Genomic DNA, 22326 nt, shown 5'->3' with positions numbered 1-22326 from the left:
ACACTGACAGTTAAGTGACAACCAAAGCCTTGCTGTGAGGCACAAGTGAAACCAAGAGAGGAAAGTGGCATCACTGCTGAGGGGCCAGGTGGTCAATGGGGTGTGGGTCACAAGGAGCAGTCTCCTGGAAGATGCCCTCTGATTTTTCTAGGCAGTCTTTCTGGCAGGTCTGGGTGTGCACAGTTAGACCCCAGGGGGAAGTGCATGGGCAGAGAGAATGAGGTTGCAATGCTTTTGACCTTTCCTCCCTACAGAAGTGGAGTAGAAACTATGGCCAGCACTGGGGCTTGGCCGTCTGTGATGTCTGCTCTTGGGAACTTGCTGGGCAAATCCTCCAGACACCTGCTGCTGTGTGCTGGACCACAGTGACCAAGACTGTGTGTGTGTGTGGGGTTCACCCACTTGGATCCTGAGAGCCTAGGCCACAGGAAAGTATCCTTGTAGCTCTTTGGCATGCTTGCAGTATCTACCCACTCCTTCTGTCTTCCGAGAAGCTAGGTAGATCTTCTGTTGCCACTGATGGCCCTTAAGTCCTCAGTGCTAGCTCCTGGGAGCCACAGAAGCACTCTGCCTACTTGGAGGGTGGGTGGGGTGGGGGTCAGGTGGTCTAAGTGTTTGGGGTATAAAGCCAGCCTTAGACACCTTCCACCTGAGCCTAGAAGTCTATGGAGACGGAAGTGGAAGTGAAGAGCAGTTGGTGGCTGTTTACTTTCTTTTCTGGGACTGAGAAGACAAGCAGGATGCTGAGGGCTCACAGGCCTGGACTGTCTGCTGAGCATATCTTTGGCTTTCTTTTTAAACAAGCATGAGCCCAAGAGAACTGGTATGGCCATGGCTGAGAACTTGGGACTTCTGCCTCACTGTACACTCTTACTGTAGTTCAGAATTACATGGGGCTTCATGTTCTCCAGCTGCAGAAGGCCCATGAGACCAAGGGACAGACAGGGTTACCAATATCCAGGTTCTCACTTGGAACTGTACAAGAGGCCAAAGAAAGTAAGTGCTGTCAGAAAACAAGTGAGTGCTTGCTGGCACTCTCAGATATGGGGTCTTAGGTGTCCTTGTGGGAGGCAACTGTACCAGGTGACTTAAAGCTGGAGAGATCTACCGACACTAAGGGATCTGCGGAGGCATGTCCATTGCCGCTCAATGTCCAGGGCCAGGGTAGTGCTGAGAAGCAAGGTATCAAAAAGTACCTTCCTGCCAGGCATGGTGGTGCACACCTTTAATCCTAGCACTTGAGAGGCAGATCTTTGTGAGTTTAAGGCTAGCTTATATACACAGCAAGTTCTGGGCTAGACAGAGTTACACAGTGAGATCATCATCTGAAAAAACAGGCCAGAGAAATGACTCATAGGTTAAGAGCATTGGCTGCTTTTCCAGAGGACCTGGGTCAATTCCCAGCACCCACATGGCAGTTTATAACTGTCTGTAACCCAATTCCAGGGAATCAGACTCATTCTTTGGCCTTGTGAGCAATGTACTCCATGTAGTTCACATGGCAAAACACCCATACACAAAAATAAAAATAAGTAAATCTTAAAAAATAAACAAGAAACAACAAAAACTAAAAATGTTCCTTCAGCAGTTCTATCTTCTCCAGCCCTATAGCACCAGCCTTAGGAAGCGGTGTCTGCACCCCAGCGAGACATGCACCCAGCAAGACATGCACCAGCCTTAGGAAGCGGTGTCTGCACCCCAGCAAGACATGCACCAGCCTTAGGAAGAGGTATCTGCACCCCAGCAAGACATGCACCAGCCTTAGGGAGAGGTATCTGTACCCCAGCAAGACATGTACCAGCCTTAGGAAGAGGTACCTGCACCCCAGCAAGACATGCACCAGCACAAAGGGGGCTGTGATGGCTAGTGTCAATTTTTATATGATCTAGAATCACCTGGAAGACCCCTGGGCATGTCCATGAGGGATTATATTTAAGTAAGAAGAGTGCCCATTATGAGTGGCACCATTCCCTGGCTGTGATCCATGGTGAAAAGGACTTTACAGCAAACTCAGCGAGCACTCATTTCTGTTTTTTGACTGCAAATGCAATGTGCCTCAAGCTCTTGTTTCTTTGACTTATCGAGTTGCTTATTAAAATACTTTAGCATAGCAAGAAGAAAAGACTAGACAGTGTCCCAGGGCCTGAGTCCGAACCAGGGACATGGAGGCCCAGGCTTACTGGGGCTTCACTCCTCAGTAGCATGGGGTTGGCATGCTGAAGAGAGTGCTTGCACAGCATACAGGAAGCCTTAAGTTTGGTTATAGCAGCAATAAACACACAAGTCAAAACTCTAACAAGAATGAAAGGCATTCAAGCCCCCCCCATAGCTGAGAAGAACACAGTAAGCATCCACACAGTTCTGGTTCCCTCGGGCCCGAAGGGCCGTGCTGTGCCGAGGAGGCAGCACCCACCTGGAAGGACTGGCAAGAGTTGGACTGGCTGTTAGAGAGGGACAGTGTACTCTGGATCAGGTTCTGCAGCACCAGGAAGTGGATGTCCTCCACACTGAAACACAGGAAGTACCGAGACTGTAGGAGGCTGCTGGCCCACAGCAGCACCCCTGAGAGGGTGAGTGCACACACGAGAAACAGTTAAGACATCTCAATCCCACAAAAGCACCATGAATGCTGAAGCAGTCACAAAACCAGAGTAAACGGCGGCTCCCAGGACTTACAACAACAAAAACTGTTCCCAGATAGATGTCTGCCTATAAATCCAGAACTGGGGGGCTGGGACGGGAAAGCTGGCTCATAGAGCAAGTTTCAGGCTACTGTGAGAAACAGTAAGCTACTGTCCCAATAACGCAAGTGTCTTCCCTAGTGGGAAAGGGGCAATGTGGTGGTGTGTAACCAGCTACTAAACCGTAAAAGTTTGCTTCTTCTTTCCCCAGTTCTACATGAGAAAAAGGATCATGTTGTACTACTTTATAGAGCTAAAATCCAGATGAATACTGCTTTATGAGATGGGAAAAAATAACCACAACATTTTCTGTTGGGTTGAGCTCACTTAAGACCAGGCAGATGACATTTGAGGTTAGGGTTTCGCCAGCTTCCTCTGGAAAGGGCCAGACTCCATGGGCTCTATTAAAACTACTCAGCACAGAAAGGAAACAGTACAGACAACACATCAAATGAACATGGCTGTGTTCTAGATGGAGCTTACCTATTAAGTTCATCCTCCTTCCTGACACGGTCCTTTTCATCTCCAATTGCCAACACTCGGTATCTGCAGAGGAGGCAGAAGAGCATGCTGTGTGGGGGGGGTTGGGGTGGGGTGGGGGGGGTAGGACGGCCCTCCACTTGCTCATGGTGGCCATTCATTGCTGAAGGGTAGAACATGCCAAACTCCACGCACAGAAACCACACCAGGTTTTATCCATCAACTAAGCCCATTCTTATGACTGGAGGATTAGGAAACCATGATGGTAACACATGGATAGGCAGGGGACAGTGGGCATAAAACTGTGGTCACACTGAGAGCAGAAGACAAGCAAAGAGAGGAACTTGGAAAGGTAACCAAAGAAATGGGGTGTGTGTGTTTCTGTGTGTGGTGCATGTCCTTATTTGCAGGTTACAAGTGCACAGGTATGTGCAAGTGTATGTATGTGTGTGGAGGTCAGGGGTTGACCTTGAGTATCTTCTCCAATCACTCTCTGCATTATTTACTGAGGCAGGGTCTCTCAAAGGAGCTTGCAGCTTGCTGACCAGCTAGTCTAGCTAGTCAGCTTGCTCAGGGATCCCCTCCCTCTGCCCGCTGTGCTGTGATCACAGAAAGGCTGCCAAGATCACCTGGCACTCATGCAGGTGCTGGAGGTCTGTCTGATCTCATGGAAACCAAACAGCAAGGTGCTATGAGGCTGAAGGCAGGAAGGATAGGCAGAGGGATGAAACTGATGGAAGGTTATGGTGAGGGTGAGGAATGAGTTTTAGTCATTTATTGTGCTTACACATCATAACTAATAACATACCACATACAACATTATGCACCTTATAAATATATACCAGTATCATCTGTCAATAGGAAAATAAGTAAATTGGATATAATGATGAAGATCTCTAATATAATATCTGGGATGACCCTAGAAGATATGAATTGAAGGCCAGCCTGGGTACATATACGATCCTGCCTCAAAAAACAAATGAACCACCACCAACAAATTGAGGGGCTGGGGGTTTGCTCTAGGGTACAGCATTTGCCTGGTATGTATAAAGTCCTGGGTTTACCTTCCAGCACTATGGAAATACAAATAAATAAATCTTACAAATAAGTGACAATCTTGATGGCAGAGGAATAGAACATTTCCTGCCTTTTCTGTGAGTTTTATGTAATATCACTTTACATGAAATTCAAGTCAATATAAATTCATGGAACTAACTGTTAAAACCATAGGTTTCACCGGGTCATTCCTCTGGTTTCAGAAAACTAAAGTAAAACCTCAACTCTGTAATGGTAAATTTTACCTAAAATTTATTGGGGAAGGCATGGAGGTGAGAACGCCTAACCTAATATCATTGCAGACATGACAGGCTGCAGGTTAGCAATACTGGGGCTAGGCCTCACCCTTACAATGGCCCTGAGTCCAGGGACCAATCAGATTTGAGACAAACAAGTACCAGATGTTCTGGAATGTTACAGACAGCTTACATAACTTGTATATAGGTTGGCCAATTTCCCTGTAGCAACGCCAGCACCAATCCCTGTTTGACAAGACTCCTGTTGCCCCACTCCTGCCAATTAGGAGTTCAAACCCCCATCTGAACCCGTAATTCCCCCACCTCCCCATCCTTTACTCCTTAAAAACCCTGCTGTAACTGAGCTCAGGGCTCTCTGATCCAACCACTGAGTCTCGACAGATGGAGGGTCCAAGTTCGAACCTGCAATGAAGGCTCTTTGCTTTTGCATATGAACTCCCGGTGGTCTTGGGGGAGCTCATGACACAGGCAAAACAGAGGTCTCTTCTATCCTGCCTGGTCCACCGAGCACTCAGGATCAAAGTCAATGTTATCGGTCACAACTGCCTCTCACTTTTCCTCTAAGTGTTTACATCCTTAACTGTCTTCATTTAAGATTTCAAGCGGCCTCTTGTTTGAATGCACGTGTTTGGGAACATGACCACAAGCATGGACACAGACATTGAGATACTGTCAGGAGAAAGTGCTTTACTGCCAAATAAAAACAAAACCCAGAAAACAGCTACAGCTAGGAGTTGTGACACATGCCCATCCTAAGGCAGGAGGAATGCCCAGACTTAGAGACAAGCCTGGACTACATAGATCTGTCTCACCATATACAATAAAGGGCAATTACCATGGAGGTCTGAAAGAGTGGATGCCATGTTCATTACTAAATGAACCCTAGAGTGTGATTCCCAAATGAAACCCTGAGAGCAAAGGGAGACTCTATGGGAAGTATGTGTCTCCATGAGGATGGAGGAGAGATCTAGACACTGCTGTGGAAACAGGTCTGGCTTACGCTCCTTCAGATTTTCCACCTTCCCCAACTCTTCCCACTAGTGTGTTCTTACACACAAGAGGCGAGCTAAAAGCATAAGCTCTGTTATGAGAGCCACTCGGCATAGTTTCTGTCCCTGCTTAGTGTTCAAGCTTTGTGACCCTGGCTTGGGGACAGTGGCCTGTGCCTCCCTGGGACCGAAGCTGTGCGGGATGGATGCAGCTGTTCTGACACCCTGCTGTGGCCCCAAGGCCCCTTCCCTCTTCCTTTCTTCCATATTATAGTCTCCTAAACAAACTCAGCAGGACGAACACACTACACAGTCTGGATCAGTTAGGTAGGCAGCAGGGACTCAGTGGGAGAAGAAACTCAGGTGCCAGGTGCCGGGACGTGCAGGGCCTCAGGTTACCTGACACAGGTGGTCCTGGAGGGTTAACGTAAAACCAAGTACAGCCAGCCAGGCACTGTCCGCTGGCTAGTCTCTGCTACCCACCTGAACAGTACAACGTTCTGCCCACTCAGGACAACAAGGCACCTACTTGGCAAAGAGCTCCTGAAGTGTGTCCGGGATCTCAAGATTGGGGTTCCTCAGGCCAGAGCTGAACTTTTCTTTCAGCTTCTCCACAAATTCTTTAAACTCCTTGGCACAAACCTGAAACGTAAGACCTTAGATGTTACACCTTCCCACGGGAGGGAGGCTGTGCAAGCACCAAGGACACTGAGCAAACTCCTCTAGCAGCCCCCAAACACCATACTTGTTGTCTTTTCCACCCCATCTCCTGAGTCTACCCATTACTTGAGTGGTGAACACTCACTGCTGTGCTAGGAATCTGGAGTTCATGGGGTCAGGTGACACTGACAGCTCTCATACCTGTAGCCTACCTTCCCCAGGCTGAGAGGAGATGCAACATGACCTGCACTGTCCCCACTATGCACATCAACAAGCTAGCTACCAGACACATGTTGCTCTATTACCCCCTTTCTCTCAGCTTGGTTTCTCTGGCTGCCCCATGTAAGTTGACCTCTCCAGATCCTCCAATCCCTCCTGCTCACCTGTGGCCGGCTGCCTCATGCAGACCACTATTACAGAGACATCTCCACTCAGCCAGGGCAGAAGTACCAGCCCATACAACTACCTCCTTCCTGTCAGCCACCATCTGGCCCACCTGATGGCAAACTCACAGAGCCTCTGCCTGTAACTTCTAAAGAGTTGCTTTGTTTTCTTAACAGGCCCTAAGCTCAACAGCATTTGAAAGTACCAAGTCATACACAGTCATCTTTAAAATGATGCCTAGAGTCAGGGCCAATGGTCCTAAGCACTGACAAGCTGACTCCGTGTTTACAGGTCCTGAGGGCTAGCTAGTCCCTTAGCGCTTATCTTCAGAGCCACTGGACCCTGCCATACATTGGACCTACCTTTGGGTCTTCATAGTTGCCCTTTCGACTCATGAAATCTCCCACGAGTGCCTTATCCTGGTACACCTCCGCCAGGCAGACTCTGTGGGAGGGAAGACCCAGTGCTGTACAAGCTGCCCCTCCTGTTCTCAGCAGTGGGAGCCGATGGCTTCAGCTCGCCAAGAGCTATGGTCTACCTGAGCATGGTGGGACAACTAGCTTTGGGGGAACGAGCACCCTGTAGTGAGCTGCACCCAGTTCAAGTCAGGCTGGTCGAAGCTCACATTTTCCATCTTTGCTTCTATCTTCCATGGGGAGACTGAGGACAATGGCAGTCTCCCACAGCCCTACCCCATCATAGGGATTTGGATAGGACCAACAGAAGTGTGTGTGTGAACTTTAAATTACTGTACATCACCATTTACTAATATCAGAGTTCCTGACCATGGAGTTGCTTTCCCCCTGCCAGCCTGTCCATGTCTGTGAGGGTAGTGGAACCTGGCTTGCCCAAAGAAAAGCAAAGGAGAAACAAGTATTTCAGAAAGGCCCAGCCAGCTAGAGTCTGCCATCTCTGCTGTCAGAAAGGAAAGAGCTGGGTCAGAGATAGCTATCCTTGGTTTTTCATCATCCTACTTCCAGGTGAGCAAATGACCTAATCTCCAAGACACAACACAGGCCAGGACAGAACCCCAGACTCAGACCTTATTCCCTGACAACTCTCTACCACTCTGACACACCTCTTGACAGGTTTCCTCTTCTAAAGAGTCAGGTGGGCATTTTTCCTTCAGACAATTCTTTCAGGTAGGAAACAAGAACATTTTACAAATAAGCAAAAGTGGCCCCATACAAGAGAGGCCCTAGGCATGCAGTGTGGAGAGCCCACAGGGCTGGCCTCTCCACAGGGCTGGCCTCTCCACGGGCTGAACAAGGTGTGCAGAGGGGGAGAAAGGAGCCGGAATTACTGGAGTGAGGACTGGCGTGATCAGCTGCAATGGGGCTTACTTGTAGTTCATAAAGGCCTGGGGATTTTTGACTATGTAGCGAGCTCTTCGTCCAACTGAGTGGGAAGTCTTATCCAAAGATTCTTCAAAAGTAGCATGCAAAATGTCTCGCACAACCTGCCAGGTGACAAATGGTCCTTTCACCTAGTCCAAACACAGAGTATGACAGTTAGTATCTGCAGAGCCCATATTCAGGACAGCTAACAGAAAGGAATGGAATGAATGTGTCCTGGGAGCCTGTTTTTCCCAAGGAGGCTCAGAGGGTTCACCTCAGGCTTCCCTACCTACACTGTACCCGGTGGGGCCTGAGTACAGAAAAGCAGAACAAGTCCTCTATGTCACATGGGACTGTGAATTCTGGTTAAGCACTGCGACAGAGCCCCCAGTATCGAGTAAGGTTAAGTGAGTGGTAAACGTGCTTCGGGAGAGTTTTGTTTCTTTCTTTTAGTATCGAGATAGGATCCTCTCTCTGTAATCAGGGCCAGCCTGGAACTTCTGACTCCTAGGATCAATGGTGTGCATCATCTTGCTGGGTAGGCAGAGAGTTTCAAAGACTGATACATTTGGTGTAATTAGAGCCATTCTGTATTGTTTGCCTTATATCACATCATCTTCCAATAAATGTACTGGAAGAAACAGAATGAACTAAGATAGCAGACTCAGAACATGTCAGAAAATAATATACAGGAAATGGTTAAAGACAGGTGCTTTTCCTAACAATGCTAACAGGTTGCCACCAAGTTCTAAAGAGGAGTGGGGGACTATGTGATGGGGGCAGGGAGGAATTCCTGACCACCAGTGTTGTAATAAAGAGCCATGTGAGAGGCAGCGGTCAGAGTTCAGGATGGTAATGGGCACCTCTCCATTTTCCTTAGGGAAAAACAGGAATGGAAAAAGCCCTAACTGGCCTCTCCTGGTTGGCAACTGGTGACCAGGACACAGACCAGCCCTTAGGAACTGCTGCATTTGTTGACATCACTGCCCGCAGTGGCCCTGGCCCAGCTGACTTGCATGGAGTCCATGTCCTGCTGGCCTCGATAAAGGAGCATGGGTTTGCTCATGCCTTGCTGCACACCATGCCAGAGGAAGCACAGAGCCAGAGGTCATGAAGCGCTGTGGGAATGTGAAACAGTTTTGCTAGGCTGCAGAACCTGTCACCACTGGAAGCAAGAAGGGTTTGCTGACTGTAAACAAGGCAGGGAAGACACACTGAGTGTGGAAGACACGTGTGCAGGGCTATGGCCAGAAAGTGCCAAGTGTCTTTGCCTTAGGATACAGTTACTCCAGAGCCCGGGGGTACAAAGCCACAGAGCTGAGGTGGAAATCAGGGCTTCATGGTACAGAGCACACCGCGTCACTACAGGTAGACCACACAGAAGGAATGGGCAACAGACAAGAGTAAAATGGCTTGGCCTGCTCCACTGCAGCCAGGCAGAAGTGCACATGCATCTGACTGAGGGCTGGGAGAACATGCAGGCTGGTAGTGCAAGAACATAGGATTCTGGGAGATGCTTTTCTGGGCAGCTGCTGGGAGTGGGTAACAAGCCCAGAGCCATAGTTCTCACAGCATACATGGCAAAGGGCTGCTCCAAGGGGATTGGGTGACAGCAGGTACCTTGGTATTGAGGACATTGCTGGCAATTCGGCAGAGCATTAGCAACCCATCCTCCTGCATGGACCAGGAGACACGCAGCCGGGTCATCATTCGAAGGGCGTTCTGGTCGGCCTCATCTTGGTAGCGCAGTTTTTTGCTTTTGGCTCCCGGTTGCTCTCCTAGAAACACAAATGGAGAGGAAGGAACCTTCAGTAACTGGCTTGAACCAGCTTTTCTTCCAGAGAGGAAGGGCCCCAACCACACTGGTAAGATCTAACCAAGCCTACCAGCTACTAGACAATGCCCATTTCCAAACAAGCAAACCACGAAGGGCAGTTCTTTTACCCATTTCTCTTTGGCTGAATGTCATGGGTTCAGGTTAGGCAGTATGAACATGGCCCTCACAGCCAGACAGTGAGCCCATGATCATGGAATCCACTGGTTTCATCATCCTGAAGCAGCTAGCTTGATAGAAACATAGAGTGGCCTTTTGAAGATGCAGTTACAGTACCAATTAGAGCAGCTTAGAGGGTTGGGGCAGGGCTTTCCAGAAGTTTTGAACCAGTGTCTAATATATGGTATGGTTTCTCCCACAGCCAGGATCTATGGATCCAGGGAATCAAGGAGGGGAGAGGAATAGTTCCACTCACTATCATTCTAGTGACCTACTAAGAAAATTTTAGATTCTGTTCCTGGGACCTTAAGCTGTGCTGGCCTGACACTTTTGTATCCAAAGTGGGGAGTGCTCCTGCCAGGAGCCAGAACAAATTTTCCATTGAATGGGAAGCTCATACTTCCCCCTTGACACGCTGGGCTTCTGATGCCAACAAGCTAAGAAAGGAGTACAATGTCGGGAAGGGTGACTGATCCAGATTACCAAGGGGAAATTGGACTGCCTTTCCACAATCAAGTTAATATAAGAGTATGCCTGGAGTGCAGCGGTTCTCAACCTGTGGGTTGTGACTCCTTTGTCAAACTATCTACAAAAATATTTATATTACACAATTCATAATAGTAGCAAAATTACAGCAAAATGAAGTAACAATGAAATAATTGTATGGTTGGTGTCTGTAGCACAAAAAAAAAAAAAAAAAAAAAAAAGACCAGTTGTAGGGGGTGAGCCTCACAAGGCAGAGATAGGGAAATTTAGCACAGGTGAAGATAAAAGGAAGTGAAAGAGAAAACGAAACTCTCTTCTCCTTCTCTGGAAGCCTGCCACGCTTTCTGTTCCCCACCTTGTATGTAAATAAATATATTATATTCCATATTGCGTTGACTTCTCTTGTCACCCAGAGACTGATATTGGGTTTCAAGCTTCAAGCTGAAGATCAGAAAAGCAAAGCAGCCAAGCCACTAGCTCTCACCTCTATCTCAAACTGAAAGGGCTAGCTGGTCCTGTCTCTACAAGCTCTCACCAGATCTCAGACTCCTGCCTCTCCTCAGCTTGGCTGGAGACTCAATGTCAGCTCTGCGATCCTGTTCCTGTCTTAAATACCTCTCACGAGTCCTGGGATTAAAGGCATGAGCTCTGTTACTCTTTTAGACTGATTTATTCTCCTGTAGCCCTGGGTCTGGGTGGCCTTGAACTCAAAGAAATCCATCTACCTTTGTCTCCTAAAAATCCTGGGATTAAAGGTGTGTGCCACCACTGCTTGGTTTCTATGGCCAACTAGTAGGGTTGCTTTGCTATTTTGATCCCCAGTGGGTTTAATAAATCATAAACAATATGTCACTACAGGGGTCACACCAACATGAGGAACTATATTAAAGGGTCACATTAGGAAGACTGAGAGCCACTACTTTAGAGCATCTCTTGGTGCTACCATGTTCTGTGACATAAGTCAATGGGAAACTGCAGCCTAACTCAGGCAGGATGACAAAGGGCACAGACCCTTTAGGAACGGAGGTATGGGCACTACTTCAGAAAGAGAACAAAGACTTGTTGAGGTACTTGCTGAGGGTGGAGAAAATACAGAACCAGTAGCAGAATGAAGCTTGCCCCCTCTGCCTGCTTGCTTTCATTTACCAAGCCCATTTCTTTTCCAGCATCAGAGCTTACTTCTTTGGATTCCAGTGTATACTAAAGATGAGCTGACATTTAGCCTCAAGGACTAAACAGCCATTGTTGGACTAGCTGAACCACCACCGGTAAGCCACTCTAATAAATCCCCTTTTTATATTCATTCTGTACATCTATTTCTCTCATTATCCAGCAATCTATGGTTGCTTCCACTGGGTTGCCAAGTCCTCTGAAGGTGCCTTATACAGATGTTTCCAGAACAAACATGGTCCGAGAGTAAGTGGGGTAACCAATAGCAGCCCCTGAATGCCCAAATATCTGTGCGCCTGTGACCTCGGGGTGCATGCAGATTCTTATACACTACAGGATTAGAAAAGTCTATGCTCTAGGGCTGTCTTGAAGACCAAAAACAATGGTATAAAAACATGTTCTGGGGACAGCAAGGTAAAGATGGCTCAGCAGATTAAGTGGTTTACCATCAGGTCTAACAACCTGTATCCTAGAACCCACAAAGGAGGAGGAGAGAACTCTGGCAAGTTCTGACTTCACCCATTCACTGTGGTTTGTGTGTGCACACATGTGCACACAAGTGTGTACATGAACATATACAAAGGTAAATGTAAAAATATTAAAAGAACAACAACAAAAACACCTCCTGCAAAGTCTATCTTGAGGGAGACCTTGGCTGCCATTTGGTGGAGAAGCCTCTGAGATTGACAGTGAAGTGTGCCTCAGGCTGAGGCCCTGATGGAATATCAGAAAGGAGGGAGACACTAGCATAGGCAGCATAGCATCTCTGCCTCCTGTATGCCCAAAAGTGAGCCACTCTCTATCACATGTCCCCAGCCATGCAGCGCTGCCTCCTCAGCCCATAAACAGACTGTGGACCAAACCTCTCAAACTGTGAGTCAAATACATCCTTCCTTCCCAAAATGCTTGGCAAAGGTATTGTCAGAGACAACAAAAACACAACAGCACAAAGTACCTGCTATATAACTAAGAGCAGCTGACACCACCATCGTATATTCATGTGGGAGCCATGGGTTAGGATCCATATAGACACATCAAGCCACTGCATTTCCTTTAGAGGAATACTGCTTCATATCCTGGTCTTTCACGTATCTATAACGGGCTAAACTGAGGGCTATGTCAAGTGATGGGATATTTATTATAAATGTCAGCAACACAGACTAATAAAAGTAGGTTCTTGCTTAAGCACTTTTCTCTGCAGCCATGGCTGATGTTAAAACATATGGCACACTTGGGGAACAGTCCCCTCAGCACCCACTTCCATTAGAAATACAGTTCAGATGAAGAACAAGAAATTGCCAAGGAGGGCTGTGCTAGTTCTGAAGTAACAGTACAGGTTTAAATGATTCCCAGCTTCCTCCTAGTTACACTTCAACAGGACTGAGGTTGGCCAGATGAACAGAGGTAGACCCTCAAAACCAAACCAAAAGAAAGGGACATCATTTAGACAACAAGGGTCTTGCTAAGATGATTTTCCAGGTGAGACGAAACCAGAAACTTGCTAGAGAGAACGGCTGGCAAAGAACACAGACAGAGAAAACTGGGGAAATGGGCTCATTCTTGGATGGGCTAGGGACACAGCAAGTCAGGGCTGCAGACGGGAAATAACACTTTTGCAGGACCAGTCTGCCCCGTGGGAAACTCGGCCGTGCACTGTGGACATACAACAAGACCCAGGTCATGAACACCCCAGGTACCTCTTCTTCTTCGCTTGATCTTTCTGATTGGCTCCTTCTTCAGCCGCTTCCGCTTCTGGCTCTTCCCACCACGCACTTTCCGGTTCCTGCCAGAGGTAGGTTCCCGGTCTAGTTCAAATTGCTCCTCCTTGTCAGCACAGAACTCAGCATCAGTTCTCCCCTCTGACCAGAGTGGCAAACGGCCACTTCCTAAAAATAATCAGAAGATACACCTGCTTGGAACAGCCCCTGTAGAGGTCGCACAGGCCAGCAGAATCCACGGTGTGCTGGCCTGAACTAGCCTCTTAGTTGGCACTATCTAGTGTGGATGCTCAACACACACACCTCCGGACCCAAGTGGCATTGGGCGCTTAGACAGGAACGTCTGGAGTCTTCCTGTGAGCCCATTCTCGGGGGTGTTGTTCTGAAAGGCAAGCACAGCATTGGGGTGACATGAGAACTTCCATGGGTCTCTACAGCCATTCTGTTCCTGCATGAGCCCTCCCTCCTGGAGGAATTATGCCACCAGACTTTCGGTGCACCTCTAAAAAGGAACACCCATGTATGGGACAGAGTCAGCCAGAAGCAAATGGGAAAGCAAACTCTAGGCCAGGCAGATATATTTGTGTGTCCCCTCTTAACACTGGCTTCACAAGCTCAGAAGTCCTGGATGGCAAAGGGCCAGAGGCAGGAGAATAGTGATGATGGCTGCAGGTGCTGGGGTGGAATGTCCCCAGGAGCCTACCTTTCTGGCTTTGTTGATAATGTAGCTGGTCCAGACCCAGTTGCGCTTCAGGTGTGCATAGAAGCTAGAGTCCAGCCCAGCAGCTCCCAGCCCATCGCCAGGGACTAAGCCTTCATCCACAACTTCTCGACTCCCTCTAGACAAGGCAAATAGAAAAAGAGCCCTTCCTGCTAAGTTAAGAACCTTCATATGTGTGTATGTGTGATAGTGTTCATTACCCAGGACAGTAATGGCCAGGCAGAAAGACAGAGCTTATAATGCTTGGTTGGGAAGTTGTTAATTTTTCAGAAATCAAAAAAATCTGATCATGTGAAACTGCCAGCTTCTAAATTCTGACACGGATGGGATTACAGAAAAAGTTATGTTCAGAAACATGTCTAGGGCCAGACATTGTCCATGGCAATCAAACTGCTGCTAAGCTGTTAGCCAAAGCTAGGGCCAAAAGGAGGGTGTCCCGGCAGGGTCAGCCTTCAGAGGGTGGTACGCACGTGGTGTACTCCAGCATGGCACACTTGCGCTCCAGGTTGTGCTTATCCATGGCGCTCTCCTGCTCCTTCCGCAAGCTACCTTCTGGGTCACTGCCCTGATCAGCGCAGATCTTCTGTGCACAAGGGCAACGCACCACACCTGGACAACCAAAGCAGGGCTCAGGGACAGGTTTCCTGCCAGCTGCTGGCAGCCAGAGGGAGAGTGAAGACAGGATGCTTGGTCTATGAGAGGGAGTAGAGAGGGAGTCACGGTCCTAGGTGAAGCCCTTCTCACAATGTCATACAGAGAGAGGTGGGAAAGAACAGAGAAAGGTGAAAGCCACAGTGAGGACCTCTGAGGGGATGTCTATTGGTGCAGTCTGTTAAGGATGGGAGGCAAATGGCAACCAGGGGAAGCCTCGTTCCTGGCTGACTGTCATACAGGTACTGGCTTGATGGCATGGTCAGTGAGTGTAGCAAAGTGGGAAGTTCAGGCAGCTTTTCTTGGCTAGAATGGTACCTAAGATACTTTGCTCAGCTTCACTCCCCCCCACGTATGCTGACAGTTTTGGTGTAGAAGACAAGGAATTGAGGCTCAGGGATACTGCAAACTTTGTACAGGGCTATCATACATTTGAGTGGACATGTGACACTCAGGGCACTCTTGTCTTGTACATATTAAAGATGCCCACCAACATATTTGTTAAGAATTCCCTCTCTGAGGAGCCGGGTGGTGGTGGCACATGCCTTTAATCCCAGCACTCGGGAGGCAGAGGCAGGCTGGACCGACAGCCTCCAAAACAATATAGAGAAACCCTGTCTCGAAAAACCAAGAAAAAAAAATTCCCTCTCTGAAAGTAAAAAAGGGACCATTACAGGGGTGAGCAATAGAGAGAACAAGCAGGGTACAAGTGGGGAAATGTAAAAACAGGGGGCTTTGATTAGGGCAGAGGAGGGGAGATAAATAATAATAAAAGTTGTCTGAAAGCTTGTAAGGAATTATCTAAGAGCACCTACAATACATGAAAGTCCATGTACATATGCATACAGTTTAAATGGAATAATCCCTTCTGGGCTGATGATGCTCCTTTCAAGAACTATAGACTGTTTAACAAAAATCCCAACATCAGGTTTGAGAAGTCTCCTTTTGAATTGTTAGTCGGGGTTGTCCATTGAATTTCTGAAACAAGACTCCATTTGGACACAGGAACTAGAGGTCCTTGAGCTGGATTTGATTTGAAAGCCTGCCCCCTCAGGACTAGCTTTCACGGTACCAAGAGGCATCATACAAGCTTTCAGCTATGATACCTATAAACCACATCAATGACCAGCATGTCACGATAACCCTAAGGGTGCAATAGTGGCAGACATACCTTGGCAGTACCCAACAGCTCTCTAATTGGACTTAAGGCCTGCTCAGCAAGAGGAAAATCATTCCTGGTACTGGAAACCTAGCCAACTACCCAGGGCTAGAAGTACTAGATCTTGGAGGAGAACCTACAACCACTCCTTACTGGTATAATCCCTAGCCACACTCTAAATACTTATCTACACATACTCACATATAACTACAGCTCTCACACCTCATCAAGGAGAGTCTCTTTTAAACAGAGGCCATTATAGCAAACTTCAATGAACCCCAATTAGTCCCGACTGACACATCTACTGCACAACTCCTGCACCGAGGCTCAGGGGTCACTGTGGAAGAGGGAACGGAAAGACCAAGAGCCAGGAGAGCAGGGAGTTTGTTGTGAGATGAAGCCTCACCAACATAGCTACCTATAAAAAAGACCTGAACGAGGATGACACCACACTAATATGGAAGGGGAGGAGCAGAGCTTAGGAGGCCTCAACCCTAAACGAAGAACAAAGGGCAACTAAGGAGTCCTGAGAGCAGGAGAAAGCATCTTCCCCAGGGAAGAGCACAGCAACTGGTTATCCAATACGAAATGATCAGCCCTGAAAACATTCCCATACAAATAACATCGTATAACTGAGCAAGTTTCATTTGTATACTTAGGAATGAATACACACACACACACACACACACACTCTCTCTCTCTCTCTCTCACAAATATATATTAAACAGTTAAAGAAAAAGTAGCCAGAGGTGGAGCACCTAAGAGAGGTTGGAGGAAAGAATGATGTAATTAAAATCTCAAAATAGGGGCTGGAGAGATGGATAGCTCAGCAGTTAAGAGCACTGGCTGCTCTTCTAGAGGACACGGGTTCAATTCCCAGAGCCCATATGGCAGCTTACAACTGTCCAGTTCCAGGGGGTCTGACATCTTCACACCAATGCACATACAATGAATGTAAATAAATTATTTTTAAAAAAAACTCAAAAAGTAGGAGTATACTAAAAGTAAATAAAATTTAAAAACAAAAACCAAATGCCCTCCCTGGATAAGGCCCAGCACTCTAACATAACATGCCATCCAGGTGATCTGTGTGCATGCTGACATTTCAGACACCCCTATTTCACAGCACAACTGCATCCTGTGATGTAGTGTTCCTCCACATTATTTGGAGCAGAACCTCCTCAAATGTTTGTTGAGGAAAGGGACAATGGATGTCTGATTAATGATTGCAATAAGCCTGTGACATCTCTGCTCATCTAAGAGGGATAAAAAAAAATCCAACTTTCAGGTCTGAGAAACTTGCAAATTACATACTAGTTCATAACATTTTACATAGGTGTAAACTACAGGGAATTATAGGGTTTTAAAAATCTACAGAGCTTCCCTCACTACTGAATCCCAAAGCTTCACTGAAACATACTAGAATAAGATCTATCTGGACTCCTTAAAGCCCCTGAGAGCAAGGACACTCTACAGTGTTGGCATTCAGTAGCTCCACCATCCACGCTCCCTCTCTAGGTGTAAACTCAAGCAGTGTCTCCTCCCATGGAGAGAAAGCCCTCGATGGTGACTGTGGGGCTGTGCAGTAGGAGTACTGGAGGAGAGTTCTACCACCCCTGCCAAGTCCTGTGCTGTTCCTGCCCATGTGCATTTAACAGGATGGCCACTCCAGAACGGCACTTTGCAATACTCTGGAGATGTGCTAAAGAGATTCATGGGAGGAAACAGGATGGGGTCAAAATGCTGAACAGGATTTCTGGGAGATGACACAGAAATGACCAGCATAGAAGACAGACATTCAGGGATAAGACTGCTGAGTCCAGAACAGTCAACCCATACATAAGTCTCCCACTTGGTCACCAGTACACAGGACTCCATTTCTGATCTCCTTTCTTCCACTCCTGACTCTCAGTCCAGTCTCCAAATGGCAGTGGAGTGTGCTTTAAAACACAAGCCATTTCACATGGTTTGTGCGTCAGCATTCCAAGGTTTCTTTCTGCTCTTCAAATAGCCCACACTTCCTGCAGAGCCCCAAGTCTGCCCCAGCCCTTCCTCCACCCTCAGCTGCCATCCTCCCTCCAATGCCTCCTTCGCACACTCAAGGCCTTGTTACCAAGCTCTGCAGTCTACACCCCGTGTGTCCCTTTATCACACTCTGGGTCTTTCTTGAGCTCCTCTTCCCTAGAACACGAGTGCCATGAAGATGGAACTGATGACTTGAAGCAGATGCTGGATAAATAAATACCAACTTGTAGAGTTGTGTTCAGATCAAATGCTTGGGTTTGGATGGGGCAGGAGCCTCCCATTTCAAGGCCCAACACAGTGCTTTACAAGTAGTCCCAGGGACACTCTGGGCTTAAGGGAGTGGTCTGAATGACAATGGACTGAATGACCACCAGGTCTCATCTGGCTCTGCATCCTTGATCACACCAAAGGGAAAAGAAGCAAGAGGCCCAGCAAGCCAGGGTACCTAGTGGGGTGTTGAGGCAGATACACTGCAGGTCAAACCAGTAGCTTTCCACATCCTGCATGGAGTCCAAAACGTAGAGACGTCTCTCAAAAGGCCGGCTGCTGTGGGCCAGGTTGTAATGTGGATCACAGATGGTGGTGTCGACAATGACTGCGTTCTTCTTCAGGAAAACAAAGACCTGCAGGAGACGCCCATCAGGAGAGGAAGCACAGGAGCATCAGCGCCATGATGCTGGGGGTTGGGTTGACAATCGGGCCTGCCTCACTGGGCTGAAGGCACTACCTGGTCTTTATCCTGGAACTTCTCTGTGGGTCCAAACTGTAGCAGCCCCATGTAGCACAGTCGCTGCAGGTTCTCCACCACTGAGAAAACGTACCGCCTAGAACAGAGGGCAGCTGGTTCCCACCACACACTGCACAGAGCTCTGAGGCCAGGATAAGGGATGAGCTGTTCCTCTTTCTTACCTAGTCCCCCAGGACAATGAAGCCCAAAGTCACCTTGAGGCTTGATTTGGAAAGTAAGGGCAAGGGAACAAACACTCCAGGAGCTGCAATTCTTTAGCAGTAAATTTCTTACTAAAATCAAGTGGTAAGTGTACTAGCTCATGACTTTGTGAATAAACTACTGAGAACCTTGAGGCTGTGCAGCCTGGCAGGTAACGCCTTTGACTTTTCCCAGGACTGAGTGAGCATCTGGGACTCACCTTCTGGGACTTACTCTCACCTCTTATACAGGAGCTGCTGCCGGATGTGCCTGGGGAGGAAGCGGATCAGCGTGTGCTTCTTCAGAGGGTCATTTAGAAAATCCTCCAGGTTGTCCACCTACAGAGGTCATCTGTAGGTTCAGCTCAGCCACAAGGCTCACAAGAAACCACTTAACACTATGAACTTCCCATGTCTGCCTTGGGTCCCTCTACCTACCTTCCCAGCTCACCCAGCACACACCAGAGGGCAACAACACATGCTGGGCCTGCAAGAAGGCACACAGCTAGCTGCTAAAGTCCTTCCAGGAGGCAAAATGAGCACACTCACAACCGGGAAGTATGACTGCTGACTCCCTAAGGTCAGTGATTTTGCCTAAGGGAAAGTTTTTGGAGGTATCCATTCACACACCCACCAAAACTGTGCATCAACAATTTATCTGTCAAAGCAAGAATTTGAGCCTCAATGTCCCCAAGTAGAAAATACTGCTAAATTGTGTCAATGACGAGGACATATGAGTATAATTGCAATTCAGTTAAGGACATAACTCTGAGTGATAAGGTTTTGGGGTATACCAAGCTTATAAAAAGTGTCTTGTGGTCCAGCAGTGGTGACACACGCCTTTAATCCCAGCACTCGGGAGGCAGAGGCAGGCAGATCTCTGTGAGTTCGAGACTAGCCTTGTCTACAAGAGTTAGTTCCGGGATAGCCTCCAAAGCCGCAGAGAAACCCTGTCTCGAAATCCACCCTGCCCCTCCAAAAAAAGTGTTTTTCCGGCCAGAGAGATGGCTCAGGGGTTAAGAGCACTGTTTGCTCTTTCAGAGGATCCGGGTTCAATTCCCAGCACCCACATGGCAGCTCAAAGCTGTCTGTAATTCCTCTCTCTTCCAGGGGATGATTCCCCATACAGACACACTTGCTGGCAAAACACCAATGTACATAAAATAAAATAAATAAACAGTGTCTTGCTGTTGCAGCATATTTATCTTCTTACCTAGTTAATGATAACCTATCTGCAGTACACATTACCCATCCACTCAGCCGATTGATTCACTCATCAATTCTAATCTAATCTACGCAGAATAACAAATATTTGAAATGTTTTCCCCTGACTGACCATCTTGCTGCCCCCCACTACCCACTATCCTTCTACTCATCTATCATCTGGGCAAACCCCCAGTACTTTCTTCCCCTCAATCACGCGAGAATAGGCTTCCAGCCTACTACTCCCACATATGACATGACCCGGAGTCACAGGTACCTTGTAGCTCACTTGAACAACTTGGACAAAGATGGAGAGGGGCAGGCAGAGAAGAATGTCACTGACAAGAGCCCAGCCAAAGCCAAAGTCCCTGTGGATTGGGATGGGAGGGACGTAGCGCATCCACGAGATTTCATCCACATACACTAGGAAAAAGTCAAGAGTCACTCCAAGCAGATGGTATGCTCAGGAGAAAACTGTCTCTCCCTGTCCTCCCCTTGCACAGGCCTGTGGCTCTCACTTACTTCTGTCTGCCCTTACATCCCCCAACCCCACCCCCAGGCGCAGGCCAGTGGCTCTCACCTATCTCTGTGGAGAGTTCCATTTCTGCCTCCCAGGAGCTGCTTTCCGTGTTGTCTTTGGCTTCAGAGGTATCCCAGTCATTTCCAGAGGAGGGCTGGGCCCCTGGCCTGCTGGACTCCTGCTTCCCTGTTTTCCTCTCACTGTGGTAAGTAGGCTGCTCCCCAGTGTGGCCAGCAGGATGCCCGTAGACCAGGTACCACAGGAACAGGTGCATCACCCGAAGGCGGGGCATCTTGGGAAGGAAGCCTATGGAGCGCCCAAGTCCAGGAACTGTAGGGAGAAAAGTGTGGGCAGTGCTTGAGCAACCCTAGGTATGTCCAGTCCAGTTGATCCCACAGCTACCATGGGCTATGCAGGGTCTAGGTGCCAGGGAGGTGACTTATCTACCACTGTGCAGAGCAGAGCTGGCAAAGGTGGCCATGAAACTGCTCTTTACCTATGACAGGTTTATAATTTTTGAGTGGGGTTATGCCCATTTTTTCGTCCGTCTTTTTCACCCGTCCGCTTTCTGACTTTAAGGATGTGTTCGGGTCAGAGTCTCCTGATCCACTTGGGACCTCTGGCTCTTGGCTTTCCTCTTCTGCCTCCTCTTGGGGTGCTGGAGTCTGTGGAACTTTAACCCTGCAGGCCAAACACGGGGTGCAGAAATATGTTGGAAGCAAAGACAAGGTCTAACTGCCGGGCCTGGGTTTCAGACTCAGCTGATCATAGGCCCAGGCAGATGACATAAGTAAACGGGGTCTAAAACATGAAGGAGTAAATGTGGGGGACCTTCAGAGGTTACTTGCCAGCAAGAAGGGAAAGGAGCCCGATGTGCTATGTATCGGACGCCAGCAACCAGGAACATATAAAACTAATGGCAAACGGTTCAGATATTGTGACTGACCAACCATTGAGGTGGCCACCCTCTAGGGTGGCCCTGTGTCCACCAGGAACCTAGCCACCTCAAAATCTGCTCCCTCAGTGGTGTGCATTCAGCCACTTAGAGCAAGATAAGAGAGACATTGGGGAAAACAAGTGCAATGACTTAGGCATGATGAGACTGAGTTTCCTACCCAGAAGCATCAATGGGAAGTGCTACAATTACCAAATGGACAAGCATTAGGGCAGGCGGCGTGGCTCAGTGGGAAAGTGTTAGCCTAGCCTATGCAAGGCCCTGGTCCATCGGCACCATCAAAAGAAAAGAAAAAAGAATGATAAGTTAGAATGAAGAATACTAGAAGTTCGGAATTGGATCCCTGTGTAGACTAGGGAGGCACAAGGCACAGTATCTAGTCAGCAAACCCAGGATCTCATGTGGGTGCACACAAAGCCGTCCAAAGGCTACTCCACACTGGCTGCAGTTTAGAACACAGGCCTGGGCAGTTTGACTGTGAGCTCTTCCACTTGCCTGTTTGCTGTACTTGAGTTGGAGATCCGGAAGCGAACCTGCTCAATGGCACTTCTCACAAGAGGGTCATTCTGGTCCATGGATGGGTGCACGACCAGATCCACCTGTGGGGAGAAGTTAGAGTGTCCCAGAGGGCAGGGCAGGTTTGAACTAAGGTTCCACAGGAGGATTTTCAACATACTCATAATTCAGAGAGAAGAAAATACATGGTAGACAGTTTGCTGTTTCAGGTGCAGGAATTCCAACTCCTTTGGGGACCATGCTACCAAGTCTTGGGCCCTAAGCTATTGGTCCCACAGTTTCCCTGGCTAGGCTGTCACATTTCACCAGCTCTTCTGATAGCTGTGGCAGCTCCTATACCTGCTCCAGTGAGATTCCTGACGGTACATTAATCTGGAAAGACAAGTGTAGCCTAAGAGTGATCTCCCTAGCTGTGTGCTGCTAGGACCCTGGCAGTTC

General features: G+C 48.1%; 1 protein-coding gene across 2 annotated transcripts in view; it reads right to left on the bottom strand.

Annotated features, from left to right (window-relative positions):
• Gtf3c1 (general transcription factor IIIC subunit 1) overlaps positions 1-22326 on the bottom strand; it is a 65847-nt gene that overhangs the window by 7974 nt on the left and 35547 nt on the right. For both annotated transcript variants that reach the window (XM_021229106.1, XM_005064446.4), the window contains exons 13-29: positions 21868-21971; positions 20914-21098; positions 20478-20747; positions 20175-20320; positions 18936-19033; positions 18495-18591; positions 18213-18390; positions 14403-14541; positions 13915-14050; positions 13515-13593; positions 13191-13379; positions 9465-9622; positions 7851-7993; positions 6870-6951; positions 5993-6105; positions 3165-3227; positions 2414-2507 (exon numbers count right to left, since the gene is read on the bottom strand). In XM_021229106.1, the coding sequence (XP_021084765.1) occupies positions 2414-2507; positions 3165-3227; positions 5993-6105; positions 6870-6951; positions 7851-7993; positions 9465-9622; positions 13191-13379; positions 13515-13593; positions 13915-14050; positions 14403-14541; positions 18213-18390; positions 18495-18591; positions 18936-19033; positions 20175-20320; positions 20478-20747; positions 20914-21098; positions 21868-21971 (2274 nt within the window). The remainder of the gene's footprint in view (positions 1-2413; positions 2508-3164; positions 3228-5992; positions 6106-6869; positions 6952-7850; positions 7994-9464; positions 9623-13190; positions 13380-13514; positions 13594-13914; positions 14051-14402; positions 14542-18212; positions 18391-18494; positions 18592-18935; positions 19034-20174; positions 20321-20477; positions 20748-20913; positions 21099-21867; positions 21972-22326) is intronic.

This window comes from Mesocricetus auratus, unplaced genomic scaffold, assembly GCF_017639785.1.
Source record: "Mesocricetus auratus isolate SY011 unplaced genomic scaffold, BCM_Maur_2.0 Super-Scaffold_4256, whole genome shotgun sequence".
NCBI classification, from domain to species: Eukaryota; Metazoa; Chordata; class Mammalia; order Rodentia; family Cricetidae; genus Mesocricetus; species Mesocricetus auratus.
Note: the sequence above shows the minus strand (reverse complement) of the source record. Positions and strands in the feature narration are given on the sequence as shown.